The sequence below is a fragment of the Pyxicephalus adspersus genome, chromosome 12 (genome assembly GCF_032062135.1).
Source record: "Pyxicephalus adspersus chromosome 12, UCB_Pads_2.0, whole genome shotgun sequence".
Lineage (NCBI taxonomy): Eukaryota > Metazoa > Chordata > Amphibia > Anura > Pyxicephalidae > Pyxicephalus > Pyxicephalus adspersus.
In genome coordinates, this window is record NC_092869.1 from 25,158,344 (window position 1) to 25,173,350 (window position 15,007).

The 15,007-nt window shown below is 36.3% G+C and overlaps 1 protein-coding gene across 1 annotated transcript in view; it reads right to left on the reverse strand.

Annotated features, from left to right (window-relative positions):
- The window catches only part of LOC140341848 (putative N-acetylated-alpha-linked acidic dipeptidase), a gene marked incomplete in the record, with an annotated part of 79,558 nt that overhangs the window by 16,413 nt on the left and 48,138 nt on the right, over window positions 1-15,007 (reverse strand). Inside the window, 2 exon segments of the mRNA XM_072427759.1 lie at window positions 5,249-5,349; window positions 11,399-11,466. Coding sequence (XP_072283860.1) covers window positions 5,249-5,349; window positions 11,399-11,466 — 169 coding nt within the window.

Below are 15,007 nucleotides of genomic sequence, written 5' to 3' on the forward strand. Positions count from 1 at the left end.
GGACATGGCAGTTCTGGTAGGTATAAGACTGGTAGGTATTTTCAGTACATTCTATATGGGTTTTAAAAAATATATAAATAAAAGAAACCACCAGCTCTAAGGACTAGTAAGTTGCAATATATTAAAAAATTGTTCCTGAATTGAGACATCATTTAAAGGTCCATTCAACTCTTGCTTCATGCTTGCTAGCCAATGCTAAAATCAACCTGGGATTATTTCAGATATCCTAATGCTTACCCAAGGATAGATTATGTTCCTGAAACGTATGACCATATGTGGCTTGTAATTCATTGACAATCTCCTTTAGGGTTTCTGCATACTGCACGCAGTCAAAATTAAGGATGACATCATCAGCCAGACGTAGTGCTAATTCACCCCAAAGTCTTGCAACGGCCTGATGATACTTAAATCCTCGATCCAAAAGGCGAGACACCAGATCCACTGTTTCATAAACAGAATGATACATGGGGTATGAAGCTATGGTATAAGTCTGAAATAAAAAAAATATACAGTTCTTAAAATGTAACCAAGAGTTACACTTGTTTATTTGTTTTAGCTTTTGCATGTTTCAAGCAGGCTCAATTAAAAAAGTTTTAGCACAGGGATACATACAGATCTTTATTTTAGCAGGTTGAATGTCATTTTCATATAAAAAAACGCCAACCATTGCGTGGTGGCAGTTTCTCAGTTTCTCACTTTTACACTTTAACACTAGGACACCAAGTTCAAATCCTGGCTAGGATGCTAGCTGTTTGCATAGATGTATAGAGTTTGCATATTCTTCCTGTACTTGTATGTGAACTTACAGCCCTATGGGTGGACAATGCTATATAATGTTGGCATTTTTTATAATTTTGGCAGTTTTATTTGAAGTAAGTTCCTATGGGTAAATTGATATGTTAGGACTGCCCATTACCAAGCTTGACCTGCTCCTGAAAGATCTCTGCAGGAAGACCTTGACTTTGCTCCAACTGTAAGCAACTGAGCTTTTACTCAGTGGCCAAAAAGGATGGGCATTAAGGGACCCATACTCCACGATCTTTGTAAGATTCCCCATCAGATCTCCCTCTTGGCTGTAGAGTATACTGAAAGGGGGAGCTGTAAAAGAAGACTTAGAATTTTTCAGAAGTGTGTGGCCAGGTTCAGGGGGCAGGTTCAGGTTGATTTATTCTCAAGTATATACAGTATAATAATTTCAAGCTTGGATATTGTAATTCTTTTTTTAGATACATTGTATATGTTTTAATATAAATGGCCTATACATCAGATCAAAAACAGGGACATTTAGGGAGGAACACAGGGATTTTATTCTAAAAGAGGGACTGTCCCTCAACTGTGTAAGGGGACAGATTGAAAAGTTGTGGGTAGTTTTTGATACCCCATAGCTTAACATGTTATGAGGGGGTTATTCAATAGGGTAAATAAACAAAAACTGGTGTAAGGAAAACTAGGCAACTGTGTATTTGTTACTCATAGCAAGCAAATCAGGCCTCTTGCTAAACTTGAAAACATAAACCGAACTGGCTGTTTGGCTACTGTTTTAGAGGCAAAGTCTCCTCTAATATAACTGGGGTCTACATTTAGCACCCCTTCACACATATGTATGTGAAGCCATATATTTGTGACAACTGGATTCATATAAAATTGTTAAAACTTTTGTTCTACCTCCAAACACACTGACACTGTTACCTATTTTTGGTTAAAAATTGGGCAAAAACAGCATATTCCAGCATATATATATATATATATATATATATATATATATATATATATGTGTGTGCAAAATGCATGGGAGTTAATGCTGATGTTTTAAAATGTTTTAAATGTTTTAAAGTTGTTCTTGCTTTTTAAAAGGTTTACATGTAACCATTCCTAATAGTTACAATAAATTCTTCCAACTATCTTGAACCTGATTATTTCCAAAAGTACCCTCTTTTTTAAGAATAAAACAGTTACTAATACCAACCATAAATATCAGTATAAGTTTGCATATGATATAAAAAAAAAATCTCAATGACATTTGCATTTCAGCTTTTGATAAATGTGACAAAACACTGAATTATTTATTTCTTTTTACAGTACCTGGTCATATGTGTAAAGCAAATCTGCTGCAGAAATTCCAGTAATTTGTAGAAAAGGCGAATAATCACTTCCTGATCCCAGGTTCTTTACACTGAAACATGAAAAACGTTTAAAATAATATGTACTATAAAAAGCCATCAGACATTATGACTCTGAATGTATGCAAACATCTACACGTAATTCAAATATTTAATTCTGTTTGTTTATGCTATTTTCAAGGCACAGCCTTACAGATTGTCTTCTCACAGACAGCAGATTGCACCACTTTTTCTACCCATATAGACTATGTATAGAAATAGAAATGTAATATTGTTTAGATTTCCAGGACCTAAATGTTGTGTTAGATTTTTATTCAATGTTTCCTTTTATTTTCAGCTGGTGATCTTGTCTGTCTCACACTCTCTATGTTAGGGTAGTTAATCTTCTCCAATGTATATGCAGTTTCTGAGCTTTTGCTCAGGCTGAACCTCAAACATGTCTTCTTCTCCATTTACATAATGGTGGGGGTATGTTGGTTTACTAATAGAACCTTCTTTGTGCTTTTAGTTCAGCTCCCAGGAAGTGACAAGGACATGGCAGTTCTGGTAGGTATTTTCAGTACATTCTTTATGGGTTTTAATATATATATAAATAAAAGAAACCACCAGATCTAAGGACTAGTAAGTTGCAATATATTAAAAAATTGTTCCTGAATTGAGACATCATTTAAAGGTCCATTCAACTCTTGCTTCATGCTTGCTAGCGAACACATGCTTCATGTGTTTGCTACCAAGTTGTATCATGTGCTGCCTTGAGGGTTTCTGTGGCAAGATTCATTGGCATTATCACTTTCACCCAACAGGTTTTACAAAGCTATATGATGGTATATCCCATCCCAGTCCCCTGAAGGATTTCTACATAATTCTGGAAAAATTTTGCAATATTTTAGGTCACAAGATGGATTACTGGACAGCACCATACCACTCACATGTCACTGTGTTTTAGTTAGGCTTGTAAGAGGTACCTGCCTGTATGATAACTATGCATCAAGGCAGCATACAATGGGATTTAATTATCAAACAACACTAAAGGAGAATAAAACAAAAATTGAGTTGAATATTCATTATTGCCCTGCTAATTTAAATAGGTTGACTTTGGGAAGCCACCTAAGCAGAATTTTTACCTTCAATGGGAAGTTTTGCAGCTTAGTGAATACGGTGAAAATCCACTTTGCACAGAATATCCAATCAATTGTGCAAGACAATGTAAAGAAAGCAATATTTGCTTGCATTTCATTGGTTGATGTCAGCAAAGCTTCATCCCATTTACTAAAGTAAGAATTCCCTTGCAAGCTGATAAATCATTTTCCCAGGTGAACAGCCTATATCAGTGGTCGCCAACTGGTGGTCAGCGAGAAAATTTTATTGGTCTGTGGCTCTGGCCGGTGCGCCCCCCGGTGCGGGGTCAGGACCACACAAGGAGGGACACCAGCCAGAGCCGCGGACCACGTCCCCCGTACGGATTGCAGGTTCAGGGAAGTCGGTGGCTTGTGTCTCCGGACACAACCCGTCCATTCTCCCATCGCAGGCTCAGATCTGCAATGGGAGAGTGGGCAGGTTCTGGCATTATGACATTACTATGAGGGAAGTTTCCTCCCCTTTAAGTGACACATGGCTCCCCGTGCATGCACAGTCCAGTTGGCGATCACTGACCTATACTCCTTTATTAAACCAACCTCTTTACTGTTATTCTGACCTTGTTTGCTGTCACAGTAATAAAAACATGACAAGGGGTTCTTTCCCCCCCCCCCCCTATTCAAAATAAATAGAATGAAATAATGGAAAAATAAACATGACATGGTCCCATAAACAAAATCTAGTTTACTATCTGTGCCTATTAATCTAAGGACTAGTAAGTTGCAATATATTAAAAAATTGTTCCTGAATTGAGACATCATTTAAAGGTCCATTCAACTCTTGCTTCATGCTTGCTAGCGAACACATGCTTCATGTGTTTGCTACCATGTTGTATCATGTGCTGCCTTGAGGGTTTCGGTGGCAAGATTCATTGGTATTATCACTTTCACCCAACAGGTTTTACAAAGCTATATGATGGTATATCCCATCCCAGTCCCCTGAAGGATTTCTACATAATTCTGGAAAACTTTTGCAATATTTTAGGTCACAAGATGGATTACTGGACAGCAGCATACCACTCACCTGTCACTGTGTTTTAGTTAGGCTTGTAAGAGGTACCTGCCTCAAGGCAGCATACAATGGGATTTAAGTATCAAACAACACTGAAAGAATACAACAAAAATGAGTTGACTAATCATTATTGCCCTGCTAATTTAAATGGGTTGACTTTGGGAAGCCACCTAAGCAGAATTTTTACCTTCTATGGGAAGTTTTGCAGCTTAGTGAATACCGTGAAAATCCACTTTGCACAGAATATCCAATCAATTGTGCAAGACAATGTAAAAAAAGCAGTATTTGCTTGTATTTCATTGGTTGATGTCAGCAAAGCTTCATCTTATTTACTAAAGTAAGAATTCCCTTGCAAGCTGATAAATCATTTTCCCAGGTGAACAGCCTATACCAGTGGTCGCCAACTGGTGGTCAGCGAGAAAATTTTAGTGGTCTGCGGCTCTGGCCGGTGCGCTCCCCGGTGCGGGGTCAGGACCACACAAGTAGGGGCACCAGCCAAAGCTGCGGACCAAGTCCCTCGTACGGATTGCAGGTTCAGGGAAGTCGGTGGCTTGTGTCTCCGGACACAACTCGCCCATTCTCCCATCGCAGGCTCAGATCTGCAATGGGAGAGTGGGCAGGTTCTGGCATTATGACATTACTATGGGGGAAGTTTCTTCCCCTTTAAGTGACACATGGCTCCCTATGCATGCACAGTCAAGTTGGCGATCACTGACCTATACTCCTTTAATAAACCAACCTCTTTACTGTTATTCTGACCTTGTTTGCTGTCACAGTAATAAAAACATGACAAGGGGTTCTTTTCCCCCCCTATTCAAAATAAATAGAATGAAATAATGGCAAAATAAACATGACATGGTCCCATAAACAAAATCTAGTTTACTATCTGTGCCTATTAGTTATTATATAGTAGGTAATCCTCATAATTAAGAATATTTTTTCCATTTAGCAAGCTATCCAACATCACTTTCTGTACATACTGTGGAAGTTTTGCATTGTGAGGCGATGGTATATTCTTCACCCAGGTGTCAAACACTGATTTTCGTCCTGCTCGAATTTCATCAGGGTTAGGGTTTTCTACCTTTTATGTCCAGAAACAACGTTTTAATATTTAGTGATCAAGTAATTTGGGCTTATGTATCTAGATCTTCATTATGCTCTGGGTCTAGCCATATAAAGCTTTATATTCACAAAATTCATAAGGCATAATTAGTGTATAAGAAATGCGAGTATTAAGCCTGCATGAATGAGAAATTTCAGAGAATAATCCTTGAAGATCTAAACCCAAAACCAATAATGTAATACATTACAGCTTACCAGTCCTTAGGTATTGTGGTGCATGCATTTTGTCCTCTTGTAAATCTCCTTCCATAAATATAGTATAACAATTAGTGTAGCCACAAAGGAACAGAAACTGTTATTTGCAGGATTTGTAAAAAAAAGAGAAGATTGAAAAAAGTCGAGCTAATACAACCACTATATATAAGAACTGGTAGGTTTATTACGTTTTTGTGTGTTTAGATACAACATGTCTAAAGGATTACTCCCTCTTCATGAGTAGTTGGTCTGTGAAACCATGGATGCAAATGTGGGTCAATGGTGACCAGTTAGAGGTAGGACAGATCTCTCCTTGGTTTTACAATTAAAAGCTTTAATAATACTTAAAATAGTTCACTTGGAAAAATTATATATGGGGTCAGTCCACCTTAAAGAGAACTATTTTTGAAAGACTTTTAAGAAACATGCTGATTTCATTTTCTAGCATTTATCCAACATTGACATATGTAAGTTATTGGTTGACTGACCCTTCAGTTTCTTTCCTCTCACTTCTATTCAGTCATTTGTATAACAGGGACATATGAACTCACTAATTAAATCTGACAGTTACAGAAGCTTTTGTATCTGCCGTATTATGAGCACAGTAATAATTTTTGTGACCTTTAGAAGATATTACAATTTCTCAGCATGAATCTAGAGAGGTAAATACCACTGCCACCGACCTCCACTAAACAATGTTCTCTAAGTGAGATGATCAGTTGGTGTACCCAAACATAAAAAGATCCACCCTGGTGGTTCACAGCGGGGATGCAGACCATTGTTACGGGCCATTACCACTTGGTGTTTCTTACTGCTCCATATCAATTTTAAAGCGCAACCACTGTTAGTTTAAATATTTAATCCACACAAAGTTATTTTCCTGATTAATGACATAATAGTTTTGTTGTCAAGTCCTATAATACATAATTTGCTAAGCAGTTGTGAATCATGTTCAGTGAAGACTACACAATATGAACTATACTATATTACTGTGTATATATTAATACACACAACCACTTATTATTTGGAGACTAAAACTATATTACAGGCTTTAGTTAATGTCATCATTCTTATAAAATAAATGAAAAATCAGTGAAATTAAAAAGTGTGATTGATGTTGTTCTGCTAGCAGGCATAAGATATTACACAAAATATATCATAAGGTGAAATTTGATGATGTAGAACATTTACTTTGTAGACTGGCACTACTTCAAACATAATCTTTTTAATTACCTAAGATATTTCTCATGATAAAAGCATTCAGAATTTTCTGTAGATCACACTAGAAGATGTATTCTCAACCAGGGTTCCGCTGAACCCTAGGGTTCCTACAGAGATTGCTAGGGGTTCCTTGAGCAATAAGTAGTTTGTGCCTCTGAGGTCAGTTACACCAATGATCTTTTTGAGTGTCTGTAAGGGTGACATTCTTCCCACTGACCAACAATGTAAGAGGCATTTTTCCTACTGATTACCACACCAATATATTTTGAGCTGTGAATATAGTAAGACCTGAAAGATATTTCAATGGTTACCCCATGTTAAAAAGGTTGAGAATGCCTGTATCAGATAGTAAAAGAAGGGGCATTTGACCCAAAGCCATGACTTAGGAAATGTTCACATTTATGTTTTAATTTCTCTGTTAAAAAACAAATTCTAATATTTTTGTAAAATATTTGGGATGTAGGACCACCATCTTACCCATTGTAGGAATTTTAATACACGAGCACTCCTACCCCACTTTAATCCATATAATTATAAAGGTTTTTCCATGTTTTGCCCAGCACAGTATTCAAACTATTTCCTTGGTTTGAGGCAGGTAATGTATATTAAAGTGATTTGTTCCTTTGGAGCTGTGGATTTGTAGCTTTATGGAGATTGCTGTACTTTTTTTTGTAATTCATTCTACAATATAATATTAAGTTCTCCATTTTAACTCTGATAGCGTTTTGCATATTGGGACATGTATACATGTCACATATACATATCTACTGCCTGTATAGTCCCTTTATCTTTTTATTTTTTTAAAAAAAATATAGTTCTTTTAAATTATTTTTGTAACTTAAAAATAAAATGTTAAAAAATAACAACAATAGCAAAGGTTCCCTCAAAAGTAAAAACAGACCCTTCTTCTTCAGATGTGGAACTTTGCTGGCCGGAAATAAAAGATCAGTGGGCATGTAGTGTAGTGCCCTGGAGCAGGGAGTACATTGCCATTTGGGCATTGGTGGATATTTGCCTATTTCCCCTATGCAAAGTTAAAACTTCTTACTTTATTTCACCTAAAAGGGTTAACTTGCACTGTTTAATGCTGTGTAATTGCATTTTATGTGTTGTAATATATATCCTGTTCATTATCACTATATTTACATGGCTCTGTGGAAAGGGTTAGTGAATACTGAGAGACTATTAGAGAAGCTGGTAATTTTCCACAGCTGCCATAGGGGTTAAAGAATACTATGTTTTGGAGGGAAAAAAACAGACGTTGTTTACCTCCATGTTTTGGAGGGAAAAATCCAGACTTGTTTACCATGTTTTGGAGGGAAAAATCCAGACTGTTTACCACCAAAACACCAAAAAGCAGACAGCCTGACCTTTAAATGTCTGGTTGTAGCTTTGTTGATATGTCTGGAAACTTGTTTTTGTCTGGAAAACCTGCTGTGTCATTGCCATTGGGTATCATTGAAGTTCAAATGTAAGTCTATACCAGACGGGAGCTGAAACAATGTATCTGTTTGTGCTGAGCTTCTCAAACCCACCCTCTAGAAGGTTCTAGTCTAGCAAAAAACTGTAAATAAGGAGAGCAGTCAGAGCCCCTAGTTTGTTGCAGTTAGGGACCAGTGCTTAAATAGGAGACTCTGCCAGACTAATGAGTGACCAGAAGAAGACGCTGAGATGGGGATACGCTGCCACAGACCCTGGATCACCAGCCTTGGACCAGGGTGTGACAGCCTTCTGAAGAGAGAGAGGGACAGCTAGCTCAGGCCTTTCCTCAGCATCAAACCCTTCTTCTGCCAGGGAGGAGACTGGAGAAGCCAGCCTAATGCCTTGCCTGTATTATTTTGTACCTGAATTCCTCCAGTAAAGGAGCATCCCGGTTTACTGCAGACCCTGACTCTCTGGACTTATTTCCCATTGGGGTGCGCCCCACCTTACCATTCCATTAGGAGAACAGCAACACGTGGTGACACCTCGACGGTGTCCGGGGGACCCAGCGTAGCGTTGGGCCACACCAAACCCGGGCACAGCATGTAGCCCCTTCCTTCTGGGCATACCAGGCCCCTTGCAATCTGTGTGGCCATAAAAGGATGGGGTGTATCCAACATGTAGCTCCTTTTATTGCTATATCAGGCACCTTTCCTCTCCAAACAGTGGGGAAACATACTGTATGTGGTGGTGGTGTGGTGGAAGCATAGTTAAGGGGATGGCCCAAAAACTGTGCCCCAAATGTTGTAGGAGCCTGCCGAGGTCTCTTTTGAATTGGTAATACCCCTTAATAAGGGGGCTCCCTGATATCCACTCTCTTACCCAGTGGAATAAGTACAAGGTTTATTATTACCCCTTATCTAATTATAAAATAGGTCAGAAAAGGTAGAAAAAAATAGATATAAACACACCACACGCAATAAATAACACTTTTTAAAAGTAATATTTATCTTAAAAAGTCTGGTAATGTCTAAATATGCCTGATGGAATACTGATAAAGCCCCTGCTTTTCTATAGAAGGAGGAACAAAGTCTGCCATCTTCATACCCCATTTTCAGTCATTTCAATGTTGCCAAATATGGGCAGTGATGTCAAGGGAACTCCATCCCCAGAGTTTCTTGGTCAATTAAAACAATGTCCAGAGTGGCAACTCTGAAAGTACTAAAATCAGAGTGTGAGGAGGGGGAAAATATATTGTGCCCTCTTTCTCCTGTCCTCCATTTTGTTGGTTGTTCTTTCCTTTATTTCTTTATTTAATTATTTTTGTTGGTTGTTTTTTTAGTGCACAGCTTGTTTTGGGTATTTACTTTTGTATTCTTTTACTTTTTTATTTTTTGTTTTTTATGTTAATAATTTAATAACTTTAATAATTAAAAAATGTTATGTTTATCTGTATAATATGTTTTTTTAGTTAAAAGGTTGACTAACGTATACGTATAAAAAAGTTGTAATAATATTTGTATGTGATTGAGGTTCAATTGTGGTTCCCATAGTCACTTTTCAGGTGATGGCTAATCTTTGTTAGGGTGATCACCGCTGAACCCTAGGGTTCCTACAGAGATTGCTAGGGGTTCCTTGAGCAATAAGTAGTTTGTGCCTCTGAGGTCAGTTACACCAATGATCTTTTTTAGTGTCTGTAAGGGTGACATTCTTCCCACTGACCAACAATGTAAGAGGCATTTTTCCTACTGATTACCACACCAATATATTGTGAGCTGTGAATATAGTAAGACCTGAAAGATATTTCAATGGTTACCCCATGTTAAAAAAGTTGAGAATGGCTGTATCAGATAGTAAAAGAAGGGGCATTTGACCCAAAGCCATGGCTTAGGAAAAAATCACATTTATGTTTTAATTTCTCTGTTAAAAAACAAATTCTAATATTTGTGTAAAATTTTTGGGGTGTAGGACCACCATCTAACCCATTGTAGAAATTTTAATACAGGAGCACTCCTACCCCACTTTTAATGCATACAATTATAAAGGTTTCTCCATGTTTTGCCCAGCACAGTATTCAAACTATTTCCTTGGTTTGAGGCAGGTAATGTGTATTAAAGTGATTTGTTCCTTTGGAGCTGTGGATTTGTAGCTTTATGGAGATTGCTGTACTTGTTTTTGTAATTAATTCTACAATATAATATTAAGTTCCAATATTAAGTTCTCTATTTTAATGCTGATAGCGTTCTGCATATTGGGACATGTATACATGTCACATATACTTATCTACTGCCTGTAAAGTCCCTTTATCTTTTTCTTTTTTAAAAAAAAATTATAGTTCATTTATATTATTTTTGTAACTTAAAAATAAAATGTTAAAAATTGACAACAATAGCAAAGGTTCCCTCAAAAGTAAAAACAGACCCTTCTTCAGATGTGGAACTTTGCTGGCCATAAATAAAAGATCAGTGGGCATGTAGTGTAGTGCCCTGGAGCAAGGAGTACGTTGACATTTGGAAATTTGTGGATATTTGCCTATTTCCCCTATGCAAAGTTAAAACTTCTTACCTTATTTCACCTAAAAGGGTTAACTTGCACTGTTTAATACTGTGTATTTGCATTTTATGTGTTGTAAAATTTATCCTGTTCATTATCACTATATTTACATGGCTCTCTGGAAAGGGATGAATAACTTTAATAATTTAATTTTTTTATGTTGATCTGTATAATATGTTTTTTAGTTAAAAGGTTGACTAACGTATACGTATAAAAAAAGTTGTAATAATATTTGTATGTGATTGAGGTTCAATTGTGGTTCCCATAGTCACTTTTCAGGTGATGGCTAATCTTTGTTAGGGTGATCACTAGTTCACAAGTTATGACTTAGAAGTCTTTCTGCATTTGTATGATTATATTAATCACTTTTTTTGCAATGAAAGGATTTGTGGAATGGATGGTCTTGTATTATTGCTAGGGCAGTTTACTTGAGACTTAAACACTTTTACTAAGAAATGTTTCCTCCGTGTGGTGTTTCACATTGTACAAAGTCTGGAACTATGCTTACTGAAACATTGTTAAAGTACTGATGTATTAAACCACAGATTCACAACACAAAAAAAAATCATAGTATTATACAGCTCAGTGGCTATTGTACTGCCTGATGATGGATGTACCTTTTTGGCTGCAGCAAACAGTAGTTTATGCAGGATGGGAGTAGCAAGTGTACGGAGGGTGGAATTTCCTGTAAGGAAAAGATGTAATCGTGAATCAAGAAGTGTTTTTACTAAACCAAATAATGTCACAACCAAGCAAAACACAACTTAAATGTTAAGAAGATAAAGTTATGGTAATATGGATTCAGAGGCTTTTAGGATTTAATATCTTTTCTTTCAAGTACTTCAGACAGATTACATAGAAATTCAGCAAAACAATCTAAGTGAATACTTGAAAACAATTTCAATGTAAGAATTAACAGTTCCAACATGAATTGCTAAATTGATGAGGGCACTTCATATTTTTAAACCTGTTAAATAAACTGAGTTCAAGCTGTCTGTCATGTTCTGTTTCAGCATAAAAAGATTGTGCAGTATGTACTATTAATGTACTTGTCCTTACCATCTGCTCTTGGAGAGAAGCCTGATGTTTTCACACTACTGCATATTAAAAAGGGAGCATAGCACATTTCATATATTTCATATTGTGAATTTATTGTAGAAACATTAATTAATGTATCTGCATCCTATGGAAATGTTCTAACCCTTGTACTAGACATGTCTGGTACAAGCAAGTGTTATATCCCCAGCCTACAGTTTTTTACCCTTCTCCATACATTTTACTTCCCTATTGTTTTTTTTTCAGATTGTAAATGTTAAGGTTGTGGTGAGGCACATACTTGAATGGTAAAGGTAAGGACACAAATTCTGGGTTATCTTGTGGTTAGTTAGTACCAGTAGTACAATCTGACATAATATACAGTATATGTTTTCTTAGCTCCAATATACCTACTACAAGAAAAAGTGCTAACATAGAGCAACCAATTTTTATTTTTAAGTCATATCCTGTTTAGTGGGAGAGCTATGCATGTGCGAAATAATAATAAAAAACTGAACAATACAGTAACAATAATAATACAAAATAGTTTTGTTCGGCACTGTGATTAAAAGCTTATTTTCTATTCTACACACACCAAAAGTACATTTTTCATTATCTAACACACTTTGAGATAAATAAACTGTGTAAGTGTAACATTTTCAGGTACTTATTTTTAAAAAGATGCTGTTACATTAGTAATAATGGCATGGAAAATCCTTTTGAACAGAGAAGAATGTTTAACTAAAGTTCTACTTTAAGTTCAAAGACTGGGCTGGGGAATATATATTAGCTTTATGTAAAAATATGTTAGGAATAGGCACAAAGGTAGGTTAAAGTAAGGTCTTTGTAAAATTAAAATACATTATTGGCACTACTTTACAATAATTCATCTACATTTCAACTCTTGGCAAAAAAAGAAGAAATAAGAAGAAAAAAGAAAGGATATTTCTTTCGTTCACACCAGTATTCCCTGCTCTTTTTTTGGTGGGGCTACACCTGTAAACTATAGCTACTTTTAACTCCAACAATATTCCTCACAATAGAATAAAGCCCAAAAAAGTCAGAAATGAGACAAACAAGTGCAGTTTCAGACAATTACATTTTGACAAAAAGTTAATACAGTGATTATATCAACTAATTTTCATTTTTTTAACTTTTATCTTTTTATCATTTTTTACAGAGTAAAACACCTCCAAACACTAATTTGCCCTCCACATGCTAATGTAATGTTGACAGTGGATCAATATGAAACCGTAAATACAAGTGTAACCGCAGGTCAGTTCATTCCACTGAATCATACATATTTTTATTCCTATAAAGGAAAAATGCACTAATATTGTAAGCATTTAATAATTTTTTTATATTTAAAAAAAACATGGGAATAGACAATTTTTCTCCAGACTTCACCATGAGTTGTGCCAATAAGCCTAGATTAATAAAGCTCTCCAAGGCTGCAGAGGATATAGTTTCATCAGTGAACCTGGTTGATACAGCAAACCTGGAACAGATTTCTTAAAAGTAATTTGCTATTTGTTAGCAAATATTTTCAGTCCTGCACCAGATCCACTCCAGATTTACTGGGTCCCCCAGGTTCACTGATTAAAGTGTATCTTCTCCAGCCTTAGATAGCTTTAATAAATCAGGCCCAATGGGTCCAAACCAGGGGTCAGCAACCTTTACTATCAATAGAGCCATTTTGCCCCCTCTTCCACTAAAGAAAAATAGTCCGAAGCCGCAAAACTTAACACAGCTTTTAAACTTTTAAAAGTTGTAATCTTTTTTTAATTTTACCTGTTACAACAACAGAATACAACAAACAGAAGTGCAGTGTGCATCTGTAGGCCTACTTTGAAAAAAAATTAAACACTGAACTATGCCCCTAGTATCATGATTTATTTTATGAATTTGTGCAGTATTTATTGTATTTCACTGGATTTAATATACTCATGATTAAAATAATCAGTAATCTTTCTTGTATATACTTTTATATTTTAAAGTTCAGCAATCATAATTTGTTTTCCCCAAACTAATAGGTAATTTATTTGGTAATTGATAAATAGATTAATAAGAGATTAAATATATATATTAATATTCATATAAAGTTTTGTAAATACATTAATATATAGCCTATATATTTATGTATATCAAATGTTTACAATTATGTATATCAAATATATCATTGTAGGGTTAAATCTTACGAAACTTACATTTGAACAGGGCAGATTTTTTTGATGGGCAGAGTTTTTTATGTTCTTACAATGCCCTAAAAAAGAAATTTTAGGGTGTGCTAGCCACAGGTGTCTCCCACTTGCACTTCTAATTTTGTTCTCCTGTGTCCCCCCCCCCCCCCTGTTTCTAAGAAATTGGAGTTCAGGTGATAAAAGCCTCCAGCAATGTGTAATGGTAGATTTTTTTGATGGGCAGAGTTCTTTACATTCTAACAATGCCTTAGTGATGACATTTTAAAGGGTGTTAGCCACAGGTGTCCCCCACTTGCACCTCTAACTTTGTTTACCAGTACCCCCTCATTCCAGGGAAATTGGGGGAAATTGGATCCCCCCATTCCTAAGAAATTGGGGTTCAGGTGATAAAAGCCTCCAGCAATGTGTAACAGGGTAGATTTTTTTAATGGGCAGAGTTCTTCATGTTCTGACAATGGCCTTACGATGAAATTTTAGGGGGTGTTAGTCACAGGTGTCCCCCACTTGCACTTACATTTTTTGTTTTGTACATCTCCCAGTTCCAGAGATATTGGGGTTCAAAAGTTATGAAGGGGACAGGGTAGTGTAGTAAAACATTTCTAGTTTTGTTACAGGTAGGTATAAGATTGGGGTTCGCACCTCCTTGCTATGTAAGTCGCCCCGGGGGTCCATAATTTGTATGTTTAATTTTGGGCTTCTAGACACACTTTTAAAACAGCAAGCCTAACTAATTTTTCTTATTTTTGTATAATTATGACCCCCATATTTTAAAAGTTGTTAAAGGTGGGGAGATGAAATTTGGGGTATTGCTAGCTATGAGGGTCCTTCATACTGTTTAGGAGATCTAGAGGTTTGTACTGGGAGAGATGTAAGGCTGCAGTACGTGACATGCAGCATTGATACACAAACACAGCTGTGAAAATTTCTTGACCATAACGTCATTGTACACGCCCATTTGTATAGGCCCCCTGGTAGATTTATTTCATAGGT